At 42.0% G+C, this 20,832-nt stretch overlaps 1 protein-coding gene across 4 annotated transcripts in view; it reads left to right on the top strand.

Annotated features, from left to right (window-relative positions):
• PHF3 (PHD finger protein 3) overlaps positions 1–20,832 on the top strand; it is an 82,530-nt gene that overhangs the window by 36,991 nt on the left and 24,707 nt on the right. For all 4 annotated transcript variants that reach the window (XM_083177312.1, XM_083177309.1, XM_083177310.1 and 1 more), the window contains 6 exons: positions 2,402–2,711; positions 6,463–6,643; positions 7,698–7,848; positions 10,304–10,460; positions 11,207–11,323; positions 11,752–11,880. In XM_083177312.1, coding sequence (XP_083033438.1) covers positions 2,402–2,711; positions 6,463–6,643; positions 7,698–7,848; positions 10,304–10,460; positions 11,207–11,323; positions 11,752–11,880 — 1,045 coding nt within the window. The remainder of the gene's footprint in view (positions 1–2,401; positions 2,712–6,462; positions 6,644–7,697; positions 7,849–10,303; positions 10,461–11,206; positions 11,324–11,751; positions 11,881–20,832) is intronic.

Raw genomic sequence — 20,832 nt, 5'->3', positions numbered from 1 at the left:
GTACTGTCTTTGCACGGGTAGATTTTGAACCTGCAAAAGTCCTCACTGACCCCATTCAGGTGTCTCCAGTTCTTGGGGGTGATTCTGGATACTGTGGAACAAAGTGTTCCTGCCCGAGGAAAAGATGGTAGCCATTCAACTGCTGGTAATGGCAGTCCTTGCAAAATGGTGGCCTCCTTTGAGGCGCTCCAGTTCAGGAGGTTCCACTCCAGTTGGATCTTTTGGCCAAATGGTCAGGTTCCCACCTGCAGATGCACAGGTGGATACGTCTGTCGGCCCAGGCAAGGCTTGTCCTTGCAGTGTTGGCTTCACCCGCAGAACCTCTTGGCGGGCAGGATCAACAAAAAGGTGGACAAGTATTGCTCTAGGTCCAGGGACCCTCAGGCAGTGGCAGTCAATGCACTAACAACGATTTGGTCATTTAACCTGGTTTACCTGTTTCCTCCCATTCCCTTGCAATTCTGGTGGCCCCGGACTGGCCTCAAAGGACGTGGTATGAAGATCTTCAGGCCATGGTCGTAGGGATCCTGTGGCATCTACCTCTTGTAGTCGACTTGCTCACTCAGGGGCCCTTCGTTTGCCAGGGTGGCTTCATTTGACAGCCTGGAGGTTGAGAGGCAGATTTTAGCCAGAAAAGGTCTTCATGCTTCTGTAATTTCCACCATGACCCAGGCTAGGAAACCTGTGACGGCTTCCCATTAACATAAGATCTGGAGAAAGTATGCGATTTCTGCAGTCAGGCTTGGACCAGGGCCTACGCCTAGGTTCCTTGAAGGTAAAGATTTTGTCTTTCTATTTTTTTTCAAAGGAAATTGGCTAATATTCCAGAGGAACAGACCTTTCTCCAGGGGGTTTTGAGGATTCAATCCCCTTTGTGCCACCTACGGCTCCCTGGGACCTTGATGTGGTCTTACAGTTCCTGCAGTCGTCTTGATTTGAACCACTGGCGTCAACTGATTTAAAGGATTTTGGCTCTGACATCGTCTAGACGAATGTCAGAGTTAGGTGCTTTATCTTGCAGGAGTCCTTATCTGGTGTTTCACGCAGATAGGGCAGAACTGAGAACAAAACAGCAGTTCTTGCCGAAGGTGGTTTCGGCTTTCCATCGGAACCAGGCTATTGTGGTTCCATCTAGTCACTTTGGATTTCCGGAATCCCTGTATGTGGTTTGAGCGCTTAAGGCCATGTTGGTAGAACGGCCAGGCTACGCAAGACTGATTGTCTTTTTGTGCTTTATGATGCCCATAAAAAGGGTTTACCGGCCTCAAAACAATCTATTGCCCGTTGGATTTGGTCAAGTCAGGCTTATGGAGCGGCTGACTTACCGGTTCCACCTTTTTTGAAGACTCCTTCCACGAGAGTGGTGGGCGCATCCTGGGTGGCTGCTCAGGGTGTGTCAGATCTGCAATTATGAAGAGCTGCTACTTGGTCGGCTCAACACACTTTTGTAAAGTTTTACAAATTTGACGCCCTGGCCAAAGAGGATACTAAGTTTGGGCAGGCGGTGCTGCAGCAGTCTACGCACGTACCCCCCCCCCCCCCTTTCTGGAAGCTTTGGGACATCTCCAATGTATATAGAACCCAGTATACCATATGAATGATAGTGAAAATAGGAGTTTAATACCTACCGGTAAATCCTTTTCACGAAGTTCATATGGTGTACCTGGGAACCCGCCTCTGTGCGGAGTTCTACTGCATCTGGTGGTCACTTCAAGGTGTGACGTATTTTGGCCTGTTGCCTAGGTTGTCACTTAGGTGATGTTTGCTTGTAGTGTTCTACAAGTTGTTAACTGTTTTATTTACCAGTTATAAATGTTTAAGGATGTGCTGGTATGAATCTCACCGCACTTACATATACTTATATCCTTACCTCACATCCATTCATTCTTCTCGGGCACAGTTTTTCCTTAACTGAGGATGTGGAGGAGGAAGTAGAGGGGAGGAGCCAGTAGACCCACTGTAAAGAGTTCTGTGTGCCTCTTCTTCCCCAATGTATTGAGAACCCAGTATACCATATGAACTTCGTGAAAAGGATTTACCGGTAGGTATTACAATCCTATTATAAAATGTGAGTGTATGTATGTATGTATTTATTTGTGTGTGTGTATACTGCAGCATATGTCCATTCAGTGTAAAAAGAAACGGTGCAGGTTTTTCAGTTTACCTCTTCTTATACCGGAAATACTCTTGTTTAAGGGAGAACTGAGCTATCTACTATCAACATTAATAAGTGCCTATCATGCTGTGATATTTTTAAAAGCAGTAGCAGTGGTAGCCATAATAAAATGGAATCCTGTTTTACAAATATACATGTATGTTCTTATCTAAAAGTGGACAATCACTTTACTATAATTTATTATAAATGTATATTACTTTAATGACATATGGTGTTATTAATCAGGTTCATGGTCGGTTGTGGAAGATGTGAGGATTGGTTTCATGGCGAATGTGTTGGCTTAAGCCTTGCACAAGCACAGCAAATGGAAGTGGATGACAAAGAGTACATATGTGCTAAATGTTGTGCAGAAGAAGAAAAGCTAGATACTGTAGAGACAATTGTTTCTGGGGCTAATCAAAACATAGAAGCACCCGAAGATCTTAAAACCTTGGACACTGATAAACCAGTTATGACAGGAAGCCCAAGCTTAATGCACGAAAAATCCAAAGTTGTGGATGATCCCATAAAACACAAAGTTAAGATTTCTAAAAAGGTACTGTACTATATTGTAACCCAAATGTTATTGTATACTTTTCTTTATTTTCTCTGATTAAAAATGAATTTACCATTTTCTATAGTACATACAGTATGTAGAGTTGTAAATACTCAGGAGTAGATTTATTAAGCTTGGTGAAGTGATAAAGTGTCTGGTCTTTATCACCGGCCAATCAGCTCCTACCTGTCATTTTTCAAACCAAGCCTGTAAATTCACAGTTGGGAGCTGATTGGCCGGTGATAAATTACCAGCCACATTATCACTTCACCGAGCTTAATAAATCTGCCCCTCAGATATATTTTGCTTTATCTTGGTAGTCAAAAAAGGATAGTCTGTCAAGCACCTTTATTTGTTGCACCACTGCAGCTTTTTAGCAATGGGTATATACTGAATATCAAACAATGGGGGAAATTTACTAAAATGTGTATTCTACTTCACATGTGATGTTGCTATGGGCAACTAATCAGATCCTGTCTGCTATCTTCTAGAGGGAGCTAAATAAATAAGTAGTAGATTCAGATTGGTTGCCCATAGCAACATCACATGTGAAGTAGAATACACATATTAGTAAATTTCCCCCAATGAATAGAGTGGAGAAGTGGACATGTGAAAATGTCCTTAACAACCAGCTTTGAGGTAGTATTTATGAAGTACATTCTATAAAATAATAGGTCGAAGCTGACTGGCCGCTATGGGCAACTTCTCTATAAATTCAATTAGCCTTGTTTTACATCTCTCGCTGTTTGGCTTTGCTCCCAGGGTAAATGTTTAAGATATATATATATATATATATATATTTCCAAGTGCTTAATGAAAAGCGAGGGCACTCACCATAACAGCAAAAGTCAGCCACACAGTCAGCCACACAGGGTAAGTCCAAAGGTACACCAGAGAAGGCAAAGTAACCACCTTCTCTGGTGTACCTTTGGACTTACCCTGTGTGTCTTGACAAAGGCCCCATGTGGGTCGAAACGTCGACTATTATGTATGACCATTAAAATTGGCTGACTTTTGCTGTTATGGTGAGTGCCCTCGCTTTTCATTAAGCACTTGGAAATATAATTGGCCATCTGGATTGGATGACTTTTTGCTGTGCACCCCGTGTTTGGTCCTGACATTTGGATGTGAGTGCGGAGCCTCCTGGCTATATATATATATATATTCGTTCCAGCGCTCGGCACTCCAGTATTCAGTTAGTAGTTTAAATAGTTGATGCGCCCGGTGCCTCTCCAAGGATATGGATAGATGTGGTTTGTAGGATGGCACTCCTGGTCTTATGTAGATTAGGGATATAAGAAAACTCCCAAGATATCAAAGTTCATTTCAACGTTTCGATTTTATTAATCTTCATCAGGATTCCTGATGAAGATTAATAAAATCGAAACGTTGAAATGAACTTTGATATCTTGGGAGTTTTCTTATATCCCTAATCTACATAAGACCAGGAGTGCCATCCTACAAACCACATCTCTCTCTCTCTCTCTCTCTCTCTCTCTCTCTCTCTCTCTCTCTCTCTCTCTCTCTCTCTCTCTCTCTCTCTCTCTCTCTCTCTCTCTCTCTCTCTCTCTCTCTCTCTCTCTCTCTCTTCTATCTCTATATATACGCTGTGATGGCGGCACTCTGCTTTTAGAAAATAAGACACAGGAGACCTTGTAGTTGGGAACTACAAGGTCTCCTGTGTCTTATTTTCTAAAAGCAGAGTGCCGCCATCACAGCGTCTATGTCCGCAGTTTGTTCTCCACTCACTGTGTTCCACGGAGGGCACCTCATCTTATTGCTTGTACTGCTAATTTGGAGTGCTGCCCGTATGCAAATTTCTATATATATATATATATATATATATATATATATATATATATATATATATATATATATATATATATATATATATATATATATATATATATATATATATATATATATATATATATATATATATATAAACAGTTGAAGAAAGGTGGCACTCGTAGACTGATAAAAAAAAAAAGGATGTTATTTTTATATAGGCATTTCGTAGTGCATACAAAGACCTAGGTCTGTACCCATTTTCATTGGAAGGCACCGTAGTAGACGTATTCATAAGGACTGAGTGCCGGCCCGCACATCGGAGATATATAAGAAAAAGAGCGCGCTGATCTTTTAGTTTGGTCCAATAAGTAAGTGGATGTATGGTGCAACTTTTTCTCCTTTAAGTTGAGCCCACAGCTTTAGTAGGAATACATAGGAAGAAACAGGAGCGAGCGCAATTGAATCAAGTGTATTAGTAATTTTATGTAATAAAATGAATCACATACAGCTCAGTAAAAATACATGAGCTTGCCAGCAACGAGTATCGGGCATCCAATGGTCCCGGAGCCGCACAGCTACCAGCGTGCCGCAGAACAGTCCTTGGTCCATGTCAGAGAAACGTCACTGTAAGCCACACCAACGCGTTTCGTCATCTATTGGACTTCGTCAGTGGGGTGTCTCCACTCTATAGGACCGTTGGATGCCCGATACTCTTTGCTGGCAAGCTGATGTATTTCTATACATAAAATTTTCCTAATGCACTTGATTCATTTGCGCTCTCTCCTGTTTCTTTTCTATACATAAAATTTTCCTAATGCACTTGATTCATTTGCGCTCTTTCCTGTTTCTTTTTATATATATATATATATATATATATATATTATATATATATATATATATATATATATATATATATATATATATATATAAGCACTCATCACAAATACTCACCGTGCTTGTTTTTATTATATAAAATATTAATCCAGGATTGCGATGCAAGTGGTATGACTACATTGTATAACTAAAAAATAACAGCCCTCAACGTAAAATAAATCACCATAATAACCAGTGGGGTTTTAGGTCATAAATTGATCAATGTATTTAAGCTTGCAGACCATTTCATGGACCCCATTTCACTGCAAGTTTTACTGTCTTGCAAAATGGTGTATGGTATTAGCAGCAGCTAATGGGTCTCACAGGGCCTATCCACATTTACTAAAGGATTCCTGGATAAGTACCCAAAGCTATGGGTTAACACAGGCAGTCCCAACCTTGGTCTTAAAGGCACACTAATAGTCCAGAAGCATGGATGTCTTGATTGTCGATGTGCCTTGAGATCCATGGTTGGTAATGCCTTTTGCATTAGGGCAGAAAGACCAACCTAACTCAGCTTTCTGTTTGAGCCTCCCTCAGCAGTAGGAGGTATAGAGAAATTTACCCCATCGGCTGCAATTGAAAAGCCTCAGGCACTCAGTCATGGCTAATTTTGAAGTTTGAAGCCAATTGAATTCAGGCCTAAATCTATTTATAGCTAGGAACATGTACGGATTGTAAAGCAAGAATATGTTATTTGTATTGTTGAATTATCTTAACAATCCTTTTTATAACTAGTCGTATATCCAACAGTTATCATGTCTTCCATTCTGTAGAGTGGGCAGTGGCAGAGCAGTACTTTTTACAGTGCATTAAATTTCTTACCAGAAAATTGGCATTTGCATTAATTGTTGTTCATTAACACAGTCAGCATATCATGAAAAGGAAACATTGTTCACCTGTCACACTCAAGCGATTCTACAATGAAATGTCAAATCACAATAAAACCTATTTACTTTCTGTTCTTATATCTTGGAGTTAACCACCTGAAGTTTTTTTTCCTTTTTAAATATATTTTGGTAATACAAGAGTAACTTGATAAAAATGTTTGTTTTTGTATTTATTTCCGAAATTATTTCCGGTTTAGATCTCTAAAGATGGTAGGCATGTCTCTGAAAGCAAGGATTCAGAAAATAAGAAACATACTTCTAGCCGTAAGACTTTGCAGTCTGCCACTGTTGTCCACCGTGTATCTGATGAGAGACGTGATAAGTCTTCAAAGGAGTCTTCTACGCCTTCATGTCATGAAGAAAAGACTACAAAGTCTGGTAATATGACCTTTATGTTTCTCTATATGCTATTAATTCTTAAATTATATATTGTGTTTCTTAGAATCTGACCTTTTAGCAATCTATGTAACATTTTTACTAGTTTTACATGAGATTTGCAAATTTGCAATCACTTTTGAATTTAAACAACTTTTGTCCCTTTTTTTTTTTTTTTTTTTTACAAATTAACATTGCACTGGTTCATGTGATCTGAAACAATATAAAACACAGTATAGTGGGTAAATCTGGCCACAGTAGACCATTATTAATTCACAAATTGCTGTGAAAGTATGTTATGGATAGTATGTTATGGTCCTCTCAAGGAGATGACTAAAGGTCCATACACACTGAGCATTTTTCGCCTGTTTTAGCGGGTTTTCCCCAGGATGGACGACTTTTCATAGCAGGACCTGGCAGGGCCAGCGATAATGCGGGAGCGTGCATCAGCGCTCACCATTCATCCCTGCCCTGTACACACTGGTTGGCTTTTAAGCTGAAAGCAGCTCAAACAAGTAAATTGAGCTGCTTTCAGCTCAAAGTTGCCCAGTGTGTATGGGCCTTTATTTTACTGACAAACCTTATACTCCTCCAGGGAGACACTACCGTTTTAAAGCATCTCGCCCACCCCAGTGTATGTAGGTAAACATATTTATCTCCTGGGGAATCTCATCTGTAAATAAGTTTCTTGCACGCATTAATTGTACCAATAGAATCATTGTGCCTTTCATATAACACAAGCAATATTCAATATTATTGCAGTATTAAGACCGTTGTACTTTTTTTTTTACATCCACACCAATACATAAATTACACAAAACACACAAGACACCACAATTATAAACTGAGAATTATAAGTAATAAGTTATAATGTATTTAATGCAAATAATATTTATCTTCTAATAAAACATGTAACTTAGAATTTGGCAGTTTTGATTTTTGAAGTTGAACATTAGTACGTTAGTCTTAGCCGTGTATTCCATGTCATCTAGTTTAAATATCTAGTATTTTTACCTTACCAACATTCCCCATATATTACATTTCTGTCTTGATGCAGGTGTTAATGAAAAGCAAGATATTAAAAGAAAGAAACCAGAAAGAAAGGGTTCATCATCTGGTGTACCTACTTCTTCATCTGCACCAAAGCCATCTGTTGACCAAATAAGACAAAGTGTTCGTCAGTCTTTAAAAGACCTATTCGTAAAAAGGTATACATATCTAAAATGTAAGGCAGAAGCATTCTTTTTCAGTAGATCTCTGCATAAGCACATTGGTGTGTGAAAATAATGTACAGTAGTTGCAATGTAACCAAGCTTACATAGATCATAATGCTGATGCTAAAGTTAGATTGCTGGGTGAGGAATTGCTTTTTACAGGCATAAAGTGAATTTATATTGTCAAAGGTTGGAGATATAAAGATGTCTTTGAAGCAAGTTTATTGATATTTAAAGTTCAGTTCATGTGTGATTTTGACAATAGGTTTCAGTGTTAGATTTGTTCACATTGTTTTTTAAAATGCATGTAAAAATATACCCCTCCCCCCCCCAAAAAAAAAAAAAAATCACCCTACAGAGCTCTCTTCAATAATCACTTCACAAAAGCCCCACTTGATTACACACCACACAGCATGGTCTGCCCCTCTTCACTAAACATCAGATCACACGCAATGTGACTTCTGGTAAGGCACTTTTGCTGGCGTTGAGCAGTGTTGCCGCTCAGCACCAGGAAGATTACATTCGTCATCTTCTTATCCCATGCTCTTTCTCACCTTAGGACAAGACCTCTCATGCTCCGCCAATGTCATAAAGACAGATCCATGCTATTTACTGAGCTCAGTTCACAAAACTAGACTATAACCCCCAACAGCTCTTGTGGAATTAAATGACAGGCATGCAAGCTGTAATAGCAGCTATGCTGTACTAGAAGCTTGGTTTTCATGGACCTGGTGACTAGCAATAACCATACAGTACATAATAGCAAGAGGTGAACATATGAAATTTGGTGTTAAAATGCACCAGTGAGTCAAGTGATGATTCTGACACTAAACTTATTTTAATAACATAAAATCCTTAAACAGAAAAGTTGCTCCAGGGTCTCTCTGGGATTACAGGGCCCTGATGCTTAAGCTTCATTAGCTTTATAGAAGATTTTTTAATGTCTTGTTTTTTAAGCTCATGTCTGCACGTAATAAATCTTTTGAGGCCAAAGTTTATAGAAACTAGTGTCTTTACTTTGAACCTTACTATTGTTTTGGGCCATTCAGGAACAAACATGAGCACTTTATTTTTGAACAGATGGTAATACTCCTTGAGGTAATTATATTATTCCAACAGGATTCAACTCTTTTAACAATATAAATACAATTTATCCTATCTGTAGGTACAGTATTAATTGGCTACAGTTACACCCTAGTGGTATTGTATATAACGAGATAAGGATGCTTCAACAAGATAAAATGAAAAAGTCTTTTTTTTGAATATGTACTTCAATACTACAGCTATTCTTAACCCATTGAGTACCTCATTTCATGATCAAGCTCATTTGCCATCTTTCAGTGGTCTTTATAATAGATTTGCATCCCTCTTGGGTTTTTTTTTGTGTTAATTTTAGACATTTTTCTTTTAATGATGTTTTTACACCCAGGTTGTCTGCAGATGTCACTTTTGCAAAAAATCTTCTACCAATGTCTAGATTGTTTTCAAAAGTTCCCTTATTTTCAGATTGTAACCCCAAAATAATGGCCTAATAGAAATAATCAGCAAGGAACTGGATATCAATTTATGTACCCTAGCTTTTATAGTGTTCACTCTAGGATGGTCAGCGGGCAGGGCGCCGGGGGGTGGACTGGGCCCACCAACGTCACAGCTAGTGTTATGTAAAACCTTTTAAGAATTTGAAGTTCTGACAGTTCTTTCCAATTTCTTGTTCACTAATATTGTTATGGGCATAAGAGAGATTTGTGGGTCAAATCTGATTTTCGCGACCTAAGGTTATAAAGAGCGATCGTGAACTACTCTCTAGATGACCTCAAAATTTAGGTCCAGAGGTCCCATCTCAAAGGAGGATAATTACTTTTCATCATGATCAAGCATGTTTTTGTGAGTTCACTCTGGCTTTTGTGCGTACTTAATTATTCTTTTATATACAATTCCTAAATGTATTGATGGAAAGCCGATCATAAGCAGATCTCCCAACCATACACAAGGGTCTTTATGCCTTTTATAGATGTGTCAGCAGCCCCATTATAGTACTTGTTTCTGGGTTTGATAGTTACCAGTGTTTAACAGTTAATAACCTACCATATTCTTTGGCTACTGTGACCTACAATTCATTTTTTTAGTCACTCACAAGCCTACCCCTCATTAGTATTATGTACTTGCATTTCATAATAGTTCACAACAGGTCTGCTTAAACTTATGGTGGTGCTCTGCTATTACAATATTTTTGAAAAAGTTATGTCATTCTGGAGGAAGACCCTTTCACCATTTACTTATCTACCTCTTGTCCTATAAAATCTACAGTTCACCGTTTATAACACCATTAATATTTGAAATATGGTTTCTCTGTGCATTTTGAATCTTTGTTCCACTTCTAAGGAACTTTTCTGTCTTGTAATCAGTAGGACACATCTAAAGATTGATTTATTGCTATTTCTTTGATCAGGCTTTCAGAATCAACTTCAAAGATTCCTGCTGAAAGAGCTACAAAAGTATCAGCCAAAATTGAAAAGGAATTATTTTCATTTTATCGAGATACAGATTCAAAGTATAAAAATAAGTACCGAAGCTTAATGTTTAACCTGAAAGATCCTAAAAACAATGTAAGTTTGAAAAAAAAAATACATGTTGTGTATCCAAATATCTATTATCCAAATTATTCTGAAAACCATAGTTTTCATAATGTACTTTTTTATTTTTTGCTAAAAACCTACTGGCTACATCTGTAACTGCCACTACTGGGGAAATGAAATGTAACTGACTCTACTGATGACCTCTGTAAAGGTGCCCATTCACGGTACAATTATTGTATACAATATCGCATCTCGGTTTTGCGATGAGATCTAGTACAAAAAGTATGTGCTGCACATACTTTCTGTACTAGATCTCATCTCATCGCAAAACCGAGATGCGATGAGATGTGATATTGTATACAATATTTGTAAGTGTATGGGCACCTTAACTGGCACTACTGGGGACATGATATGTAACTGGCACTAAATATGTGCAAGAAAATGATTGCTTCGCATTTAAATTCAGTGCCTGAGATAGTACAAAACTTTTGTTTCATGTTTTGAAACTTTGTTTCATGCACAAACAAAATATACTTGTGTAATGTCATATGTTTGATGTGTTTATACAACAGAAATGCAAGATAACCTCATTAAACTGTAAAAATATAAAAATAAATACGGAATAATCCATTATCCAAAATGCTTCTGTTCCCAAGCATTTTGGATAATGCATACTTAACCTGTACAAACTTTATGTTGATTATTTCAACATATTAATTGTCTGGTATATATTGAAATAATCATAAAATATAATCTGTTTTAACTTTGTTTTCTAGGTATTATACAAAAGAGTACTGAGAGGCGATATCACCCCTGAACATCTCATTAAGATGACTCCAGAGGAGTTGGCTTCTAGGGAACTGGCAGCTTGGAGACAAAGGGAAAATAGACATGTAATATATTGCTACTGTTATGTTAAGTTTACATTCCCTTATTTTAATTACAGACCAGGTAAATGCATTTTGATGATGTGGTGTTCCATTTTTCCTTGGAACACCTTTTTCACTTTTGAAATTCCTTCTCACATAATTTTTTTTTATATTGCAGATATGTATTAGATCTGTTTTTACATCAACTAAAATGAATTACACATATGACTGATCATGTACAGTTACAAAGAACGGATCACTGTCCTATTTGACAATGTTTCTGCTGCTGGAAGATGATTGCACATAGGCCAATAGTGACTACATTTTCTGAGAGTGATAATCATCGTAAAATATAATATTTTAATAGTTTTTGATTAATGACCACAATATTATGCAATTGCTATGTATTATGCTGATAAAGCATTGTCATATGTTCTGTATTCCATCTATAGACCATTGAAATGATTGAAAAAGAACAGCGTGAAGTCGAGCGACGGCCAATCACTAAAATTACACATAAAGGTGAAATCGAAATCGAAAGTGATGCTCCTATGAAAGAACCCGAAGTCATGGACACTGAGGTAATAATTGGACATTTTGCACATTGTGTTTTCATTGGGCAGTATTCAGTGCTCCGGCGAGCGCAGCACAACGTACACCGTTTTACAATCGCCGTGTGCTTGCCATGCATGTGCCCTTTTTTCCACCTGTCGCCATGTCTTCCGCTCACCCTATTCAATGCGTCAGCTGCTTTCCTCCCCTGATGGTGAGCATTCACCAATATGGTGTACGAGGAGCAAATGGCTCCATTTGTAGGCAGTGTTCAAATATTGCAGAGAAATGCTGAAAAACACAAATTAGCCTAAAAAAAATTCCAAATCAGCAGACTGCTAATGCTGTGTGTATCTCCTCAAAGGCCAAACGAAGGAGTGATGTAGAAGAGGTGAATCATGGGTAGAATAAACACTGATAAAAAAAATGCATCATGGGGTGAAATAAAATGACCACAAAAAAATTTAAATGTATTAATGTGGTGCTTCTAAAGAAAAAAATATAATATGGATCCTTCAAATAATAAAAAGAAATAGACTTATAGACACCAAAACGTAAGTTGAGTTCACCTACAAAAAAATGCTGAGCGCAAAATGTAGAGGCATACCTACAAAAAAAGCGAACAGTATTTTCTGTTTTAGCATTGAATACACAAACGCACAATTTTTCTCATAAGGAAACAATGGCAAGGACCCAGTGGTGAACAGGCAAAGTTTGCTGTTCATTTTTGGGGAACCGGGAGCTTTGAATAGGAGAGGACTGACCTTCTTGCTAAAAAAAGCGATCCACGCCGGCAAAACCCTGCAAACTGGGAGCATTGAATAGTTACATAGTAGATAAGGCTGAATAAAGACTTGCGTCCATCGAGTTCAACCTGGGTTTTAATAGCTTATCCCTTGTAAAAGACAGAATATGACTCTTATTAGTACCCTTGGAGGTTTTTATCCAATAAATGTTTGTCCAACCTTATTTTGAACGTATTTATTGTGTCTGCCGACACCACTTCTCCAGGAAGAGAGTTCCACAGTTTGACTGCTCTGACCGTAAAAAAAAAAATTATTTTGAGGGAACAAAATCTTCTTTTTTCTAATCTAAACTCGTGCCTTCGTGTCCTAGATTCCTTTCTTGCAGTAAAAAGGGTGCTTGACAGTTCCTTATATTGGCCCCTGATATATTTGTACATGTTGAGCATGTCCCCCTTAAACATCTCTCCTCTAGTGTAAATAGTCCCAAAGTGCTCAATCTCTCCTCGTAGTTTACATTCTCCATTCCCCTGAATAAATACTGCTCATTTTGCAACTCCCTCATTTACTTAGCTAGTTATGATTACAATGGCCTGTCTGTTTAATTCAAAGTTTTATAATTAAATCAAACATCATTGTGAATGTTGTCAGTCCTGAAGAACATAGAAATATGGCAGTGCATGCAAAGGGGAGATCCCTTTTTAACTTAGCCTTTATAATTTATTTTCATTGTTTATGGAGATAAAACATACTTTGTACATACATTTAACAGAGCGTTAAAAGTGTGTTGTCAAAGCCTCGCTCCAGCAAATACCAAGTGCAGACGCTACAGGCAAGGTTGAAATGTATCCAAAATAAAAGCTTTGCAGAAAGCATCTGTGTACAGGTAAACATAGGAACCCAGAATTTGATTGCAGATAAGAACCACTTGGCACATCTAGTCTGCCCTTTTTAATATCCTTTAGGTATAATTTTAACCCTTTTATTTTTTAAAGATAATCATATGCATAGTCTTAGCATGCTTTAATTAATCTACTGTCGTCCCATCGGACACACTCTGACATCACCTATTGTGTACCCAGCTTTAAATTAGGAACACATTTAACAACAAGTTTTGACCGCTAAACCGAGGTGGTTTTCAGAAAAACATTTAATACCACAAATTCCAGGTCACAACTGTAATTTCCCTCTCCTTTAACTTATTTGTATATGTATAATATTTATGCTAGAAGAAGATTTCTCTTTCGTCCAGTCCGGTGACACAGCTAACCTTGGGATGTAGGAGGGTCCGCAGGAGGCAAGGCACCTATGCTGGAAAGCTTTTTCCCTGGACGCAGGCTCCTCCCCTTCCGGGATCCCATCATGCTGCAGATTGTTGTAGGTGCCCACAGGAGTGGGTGTTATGCTGATCGTTTTTTTCTGGATTATATTTTCTAGGTTTTTCTTATTTTATTAACTTAGTGATTAGTGCAGGTTTTTTCTCCAGTGTGCTGCTTCTGACAAGAAGCACTGCACACTGAGAGCGCAGCAGCGGCTGACAGAAGCGCGTCCTGTCAGCGCTCTGTGTGCATGGGTGGGCTGTCTGCACCCACTGCACAGCACTTTTGCCTGGGCCCTGGGAGCGTCTGAAACCGGGTCCTTGTCTAGAAGGGGATCGTGGGGGAAGAACCTCCCCGCTATGGCAAGCGCCATCTTGGAAGAGTTTTTAGCAGACTGAATCCCTGCAGGAAAGTGAAGTCTGTTACAGGTGTCCAGCATAGCTGGACGACTCCAAGTGATCCCGGCAAGAGGGGGAGGCACAAGGAGGTTAGGAGTAACTACTGTAGGAGCGGCTAAAGGGGGAAAAGGCGCCAACACTGGCTTTCTACCCCACTGAAGCAGGGACTTTGTCCCTTCCTGCTCTGTGTGTGGGCGCCATTTTCTCACCACAGCTGCGGAGCTGAAGCCTGGCTAAGCTTTCTCAAGTACAGAGAGAGCATTTCTCCTGGAAGCGCTATCCCCGCTGATGCTGATTCGCCTACAGCAAGCAAGACAGATAAGTACAATGTATATACTGCCTTGTACTCTGCCTGACATTGTACACCTTGGTTTTAAAATGACTCACACGGGTGATAATGCTGCTGCTGTGTGTGTGTGTGTGGGGGGGGGGGGGGGGCATGGGTCATGTTATTAAAATGCAGTGTTTGCAGGGTTAATTTATCATTGTAACAGATGGACCAAGGAGACCTTTGCCCTGCTTGTGAATCTGTGTCCAGCAAAGTGCATGCCCAGGGGTCTGAGCAACCGGAGCCAGCGTGGGCTGCAGCATTAGGGAAGTCTATCAATGCCTTGGTAGAGGCTCTTAATAGGCAAAAGGATACCTTCATAAAGTCTCCTTGCTCTAGCTCTTCCTCCCAAAATTCTATGGGATCCATTGCTCCTGCGCAAGGGGACCCCTTATTACTGCAGGTCATACAGGACACTGCACAGGGGATACATAAAATGAATGCACTTATGGAAAAATTAGCAAAAACCCCTGAGTGCCCTTCCTCCTTGTGGCCTTCAGCTACACCTCCTCTGTTACCTGTAGATTCAGATGATGATGGTGTTTGTACAGATGATTTATCTGGGGATCTGAGGGAAGAGGCTGATGCTTCTGTCCCAGGGATTGAGGATTTAATCCTGGCTGAAAAACAGGCTTTGGATTTGTCAGAGGAGGACAAAGTACAGGCTCATTGTATTTTTAAGAGAATGCACAGAGAATCTGTGACTTTTCCTTTGGATGCCGGTATGGTCTCCTTGTTGGGGGAAGCTTGGAAAGTCCCTGATAAAAAGGTGTCTATGTCCAAGAGATATGCAAATATGTATCCCTTTGTCCTTTCTATTGTCACAAGGGCCCTTATTCTGATCTAAGCGGTAACGGCCGCTTGCGGCCGTTCCGCCGATGTTTTCGCTCTGCGCATGTGCAGAGGGCACTCTGCGCATGTGCAGGCGAAATCGCCGCACATTTTTTTTTACCGGCGCAAAGGGGGTGGATAGGGGCTACTTAGCCTCATTTCCCTATGCATACGCCCCGCGTTTCATGGGCGTTCCCATGCAAACGCGGGGCGTACGCATGGTAATGAGGCTGTGACGCATGTGTTGGGGGCGGCCATCTGACATCGCCGGATGTCAGCTGCCCGCCCCCATACATGCTTTCACACGGACAAGTGTCCGTGAGGTCTATGGGTGCGGGATCTGGTGGAGCGTGCGGCCCTGCCTTCGATGGTCGGCGACCATCGAATGCAGGGGGCTGCTCCAAGATGGTGGAGGCGTATCCCCCGCCATTTTCATGCGGACCGCCACATGGCGTACGGACGGCCGTGGCGATCCGTATGGAAGGCGGGGATTCGCCTGCACGGTCGGAGCCGCATATGCGGCTCCGGCCGCACCAACCAGAATAAGGGCCAAGGTTATCAGATAAATCTCAGGGGGAATCCTCCACAGAGATTTCTTCCAACCCCCTTACCGAGGGCAGCCAGTTCACTCGAGGTCGAGGACAAACCAGACGGGTCAGTCAGACCCATACTAAACTTGAAATCTTTAAATCAACACCTTCGGGTGGATCACTTCCACATGGAGTCCCTGCGCTCAGTGCTTGGCAACATAGAGCCAGGGGAATTATTAGCATCCATAGACATTCAGGATGCATATCTGCACATACCCATTTGCAAGGAACATCAGTCTTTACTTTGCTTTGTGATAGGGGAAACCCATTTACAGTTCCAGGCCCTACCCTTTGGTCTGGCCACAGCACCAAGGGTATTCACAAAGGTGATGGCGGTTATGGCTGCGTCACTGAGGCTAAGGGGGATAGTGATCATCCCCTACCTGGACGATCTGTTATTCAAAGCAGAGTCAGAAAAGAAGTTACTGCATTACTTACCAGTGGCAACTCAGTTCTTGCAGGACATGGGTTGGGTGCTCAATCTACCCAAATCCCATTTGAACCCCTCTCAGAGTTTGCAGTTTCTGGGAGTAATCCTGGACACCCATTTACACTGAGTATTCCTTCCAGAGTCCAAAGCAAGGGACATCAGGCAGTTAGTTCTGCTGTTACTACAGGCTTCAAGGCCTACTGTCTGGCTAGGGGTGAAGCTCCTCGGCAAGATGGTGGCGACTTTCGAGACGCTTCAGTTTGCCAGGTTTCATTCCAGAAAGTTTCAATGGAAAACCATGAAAACCATGAAACAGGAAAGATTTCTCTCAGGAGACAAAGGAGTCCTTACTCTGGTGGATGGACATAGAGACCTTGCAGCTGGGGCGGTCACTACGCTCTTGGGACTGGGTGGTGATAACGACCGATGCCAGTCTCAGGGGTTGGGGGGCGGTTGCCCTTCACCTTCGATTGCAGGGTCTGTGGTCCAAACAGGAATCCAGACTTCCTATAAATATCTTGGAACTTCGAGCAGTCATGGAGATTCTCCAACAGGTCGAGGGTTGGCTGAAGGACCTTCCGATCAGAATACCGTCGGACAACGCCACAGCTGTGGCTTACCTGAATCATCAGGGCGGGACTCGCAGCACAATGGCGATGCAGGAAGTCTTGCGGATCTTCACCTGGGCAGAAATCAACATTCCGGTTCTGTCTGCTGTATTCATTCCGGGGATTCGGAATGTGGAGGCGGATTTTCTCAGCAGGGAGGACCTGCTGGAGGTTGAATGGTCATTACATCCGGAGGTATTCCGGGAGATTGTGAGTCGATGGGTGCTCCCAGAGGTGGATCTAAAGGCATCCAGGAGCAACTGTCTGGTTCCGAAATTCTGTTCCAGGACCAGAGATCCGACCGCCTTAGCGGTGGATGCCATGACGGTTCCATGGCACTTTCACCTGGTCTACATTTTTCCTTTGTTCCCAATGATACCACGGGTTTTGAGAAGAGTGAAGTCTCAGCAAGCACGGGCCATTCTGATTGCTCCAGACTGGCCCAAGAGGTCATGGTATTCGGACATTCTGAGGTTGTCAGTGGAATCTTAGCCCCTTCCTCTTCGTCGGGACCTTCTAAAACAAGGGCCATATCTGCTCCTGGACCTAGCTCGGCTCAGTTTCACGGCCTGGCTTATGAGACCTCCTTCTTAAAGTAGAAGGGTCTGTCTGATGCAGTTATCCAGACTATGCTTAGGGCTCATAAGCCAGGTTCTGCTGCTCATTATCATCGAGTCTGGAAGATTTACATCAGGTGGTGTGAACGTCAAAAAAGGATAGCTTTTTTGCCTGAAGTTCTAACCTTTTTACAGGGTGTTACCAGGTTAAAACCCCCATATAGGCAGCCGGTGGCACCTTGGGATTTATCTTTGGTTCTGTCTGTCTTACAGAACCCTCCTTTTGAGCCTTTAAGGTCGGCCGACCTTAAGTATGTTTCTTGGAAACTTGCCTTTTTGTTAGCCATTGCTTCGGCTAGACGTGTTTCGGAGTTGGGAGCTTTGTCCTGTAAATCTCCACATTTAATTTTTCATGAAGATAGGGCTGTGCTTCGAACAGTACCTTAGTTTTTACTAAAAGTGGTTTCTTCCTTTCATTTAAACCAAGAGATTGTGCTCCCAGTGTTTTCCCCTCCAGAAGGGGCAAAAAATAGGGCCAAATTAAGGAAGTTGGACGTAGTTCGCGCTTTGCGAATCTACGAGGAAAGGTTAAAGGACATCCGCAAAACAGATCTGTTGTTGGTTCTGTATGATGTGCATAAGAGAGGTTGGCCTGCTTCTAAGCAGTCCATTGTCAGGTGGCTAAGGTCAGTGATTGCCTTTTCTTACACCAAGGTAGGTAGACTTGTTCCTTCTCAAATTAATGCACATACCACTAGGTCAGTTGCTTCCTCTTAGGCTGTGCGTCATGGACCTACAGCGGAGCAGTTGTGCAGGGCTGCTACTTGGTCCTCTGTTCACACCTTTACCAAATTTTACAGGTTCCAAAAGTTTGCGCCGGAGGACACTTCATTCGGACGGGCAGGGATGAGAACTGGCAGTCTGAGCGTACCCTCCCATAGTACCGGCTCGTGAACGTCCCAAGGTTAACTGTGTCACCGGACTGGACGAAAGAGACCAGGGGATTTTTGTAAGAACTTACCGATCGAACCCCTTTCTCTGAGTCCAGTCTGGTGACACAGCGATCCCTCCCCTACGCTCAGTAAGTCATACCGTTCATGTGTGTCATGTTATGGTTAAATGATTGTGCATATAAGATATCGGGAATTGTACTGAGTTGTGTATCCTAGTGTGCTTTTTAAGTTGAACTTAAGCATGATGGGATGCAGAAGGGGAGGAGCCTGCATCCAGGGGAAATGCTTTCCAGCATAGGTGCCTTGGCTCCTGCAGACCTTCCGACATCCCAAGGTTAGCTGTGTCTCCGGACTGGACTCGGAGAAAGGGTTCAAAAGGTATGTTCTTACAAAAATCCCCTTTTTGTCAGCAGTAGAGCACAGATCTAATCTAAAATATAGCCATTTATAATTAGCAAGGATCATATATCAAGTTTGGGTTGTTCATAATATATTTAAGACGTCCAGACAAAACTTGAATATTGAGCTGAGAAAATGTGCAATCTGTAACCTCGTGACTCCAGTCTGAGCAAAGAACAGTGATATCACCTCAGGTTAGATTACAGCATTGGGTGTTTGGTGCGTGGTAATGCTGCTCCTTAATTGTTTTTAATAAACAAATCACCAAGCACATGATAGGCACAAGTGATCACCTAAGCTGGAGAAGTGAATTAAGAGGTGATTGCTGATCTCTCAATAGATAATTAATTATAAATATTACTGCGCTGATTAAACTTTTAATTTGCCTAAAGACCAGTGAAATTAAATACCAAGCATTTGGCCCAATTTCACCGAATTCCGACAGATTGGGTTGCTGCAAGAAGCTGCAGCAGTGTATGGTCCCCTTCAGTGCACTGTATGCCCTTAAACAGTCTGCACTTGGAACAGCAAATTGTTCCTGTATGATGCTTATAAACCAGGGGTGGGGAACCTCTGGCCCGCGGGCCGGATCTGGCCCCCGCAGCCAGTTTGCCCGGCACGCCTGCCCGCATACCTGCCTTCATTATATGTGAGCCTGAGGTGATGCGCCAGCGAGATAAGGGGGAGATATGTGGAGGTGACGCGGGCTGTGGAGGTGACGTGTGCGGCGCCTGGCGTCTGCCAATTACTGTGGGCGGTGGGAAGGAACTAGGAAGCTCTCGCAAGTGTTGTGATGCGCCCACTGGCGCCATGCACTGCATGGGCGGGAGCATTGCAAGAGGAGTCCGGCAGCCGCCATCACCGCCGGAGCTAATGCCTTTTAAGAAGGTAAATGGTGGACGGCGTTAAGGGGCACCTCCTTTCCCTGCTGTCCATGGCTGCTTCTTGTCCCAACCACCCAGTGACTGGCAGCCTCACTCATGACGACCTCCCTTCCCCAGTGCTGCATAATCAGACATAATCACATAAACCTGTTTGGGGGTAACAACCCCCCCCCCCCCTTCCTCCACACTGTCACTTTTTATGCCCACATGTATAGAACGATGCCCATGTGTATAATGCCTGCATGTATATGCCGCTGCCTGTGTGTATAATGCCCACATGTATATGCCACTGCCCGTGTGTATAATGCCCATATGTTTACGCCGCTGCCTGTGTGTATAATGCCCGCATGTATATGCCGCTGCCAGTGTGTATAATGCCCGCATATATATGCCACTGCCCATGTGTATAATGCCTGCATGTATATGCCGCTGCATGTGTGTATAATGCCCGCATGTATATGCCAATGCCCATGTGTATAATGCCCACTTTTATATGCCGCTGCCTGTCTGTATAATGCCCGCATGTATATGCCGCTGCCCGTGTGTATAATGCCCAAATGTATATGCCGCTGCCCGTGTGTATAATGCCCGCATGTATATACCGCTGCCCATGTGTATAATGCCCGCATGTATATGCCGCTGCCGTGTGTGTAATGCCCACATGTATATGCCGCTGCCCGTGTGTATGATGCCCGCATGTATATGCCGCTGCCTGTGTGTATAATGCCCACATGTATATACCGCTGCCCGTGGTTATAATGCCCAAATGTGGCGGTGTGGGTTTTCTCCTCTCAGCCTCATGCACCCACAGTGTCATTCACCCTGAACCCTCTCTCCTTTTCTCCTCCTTTGAGTCTCACTCTATCCGTCTATACTACCCCTACCACCTCCGTGTCGCTGCAATCTACCGCCCCCCTGGCCCTATCTCCCAATTTCTTGAC

This window comes from Crinia signifera, chromosome 3 (assembly GCF_055691185.1).
Source record: "Crinia signifera chromosome 3, ASM5569118v1, whole genome shotgun sequence".
Classification (NCBI taxonomy): Eukaryota; Metazoa; Chordata; class Amphibia; order Anura; family Myobatrachidae; genus Crinia; species Crinia signifera.
This window is presented reverse-complemented; position numbering and strand designations above follow the sequence as displayed.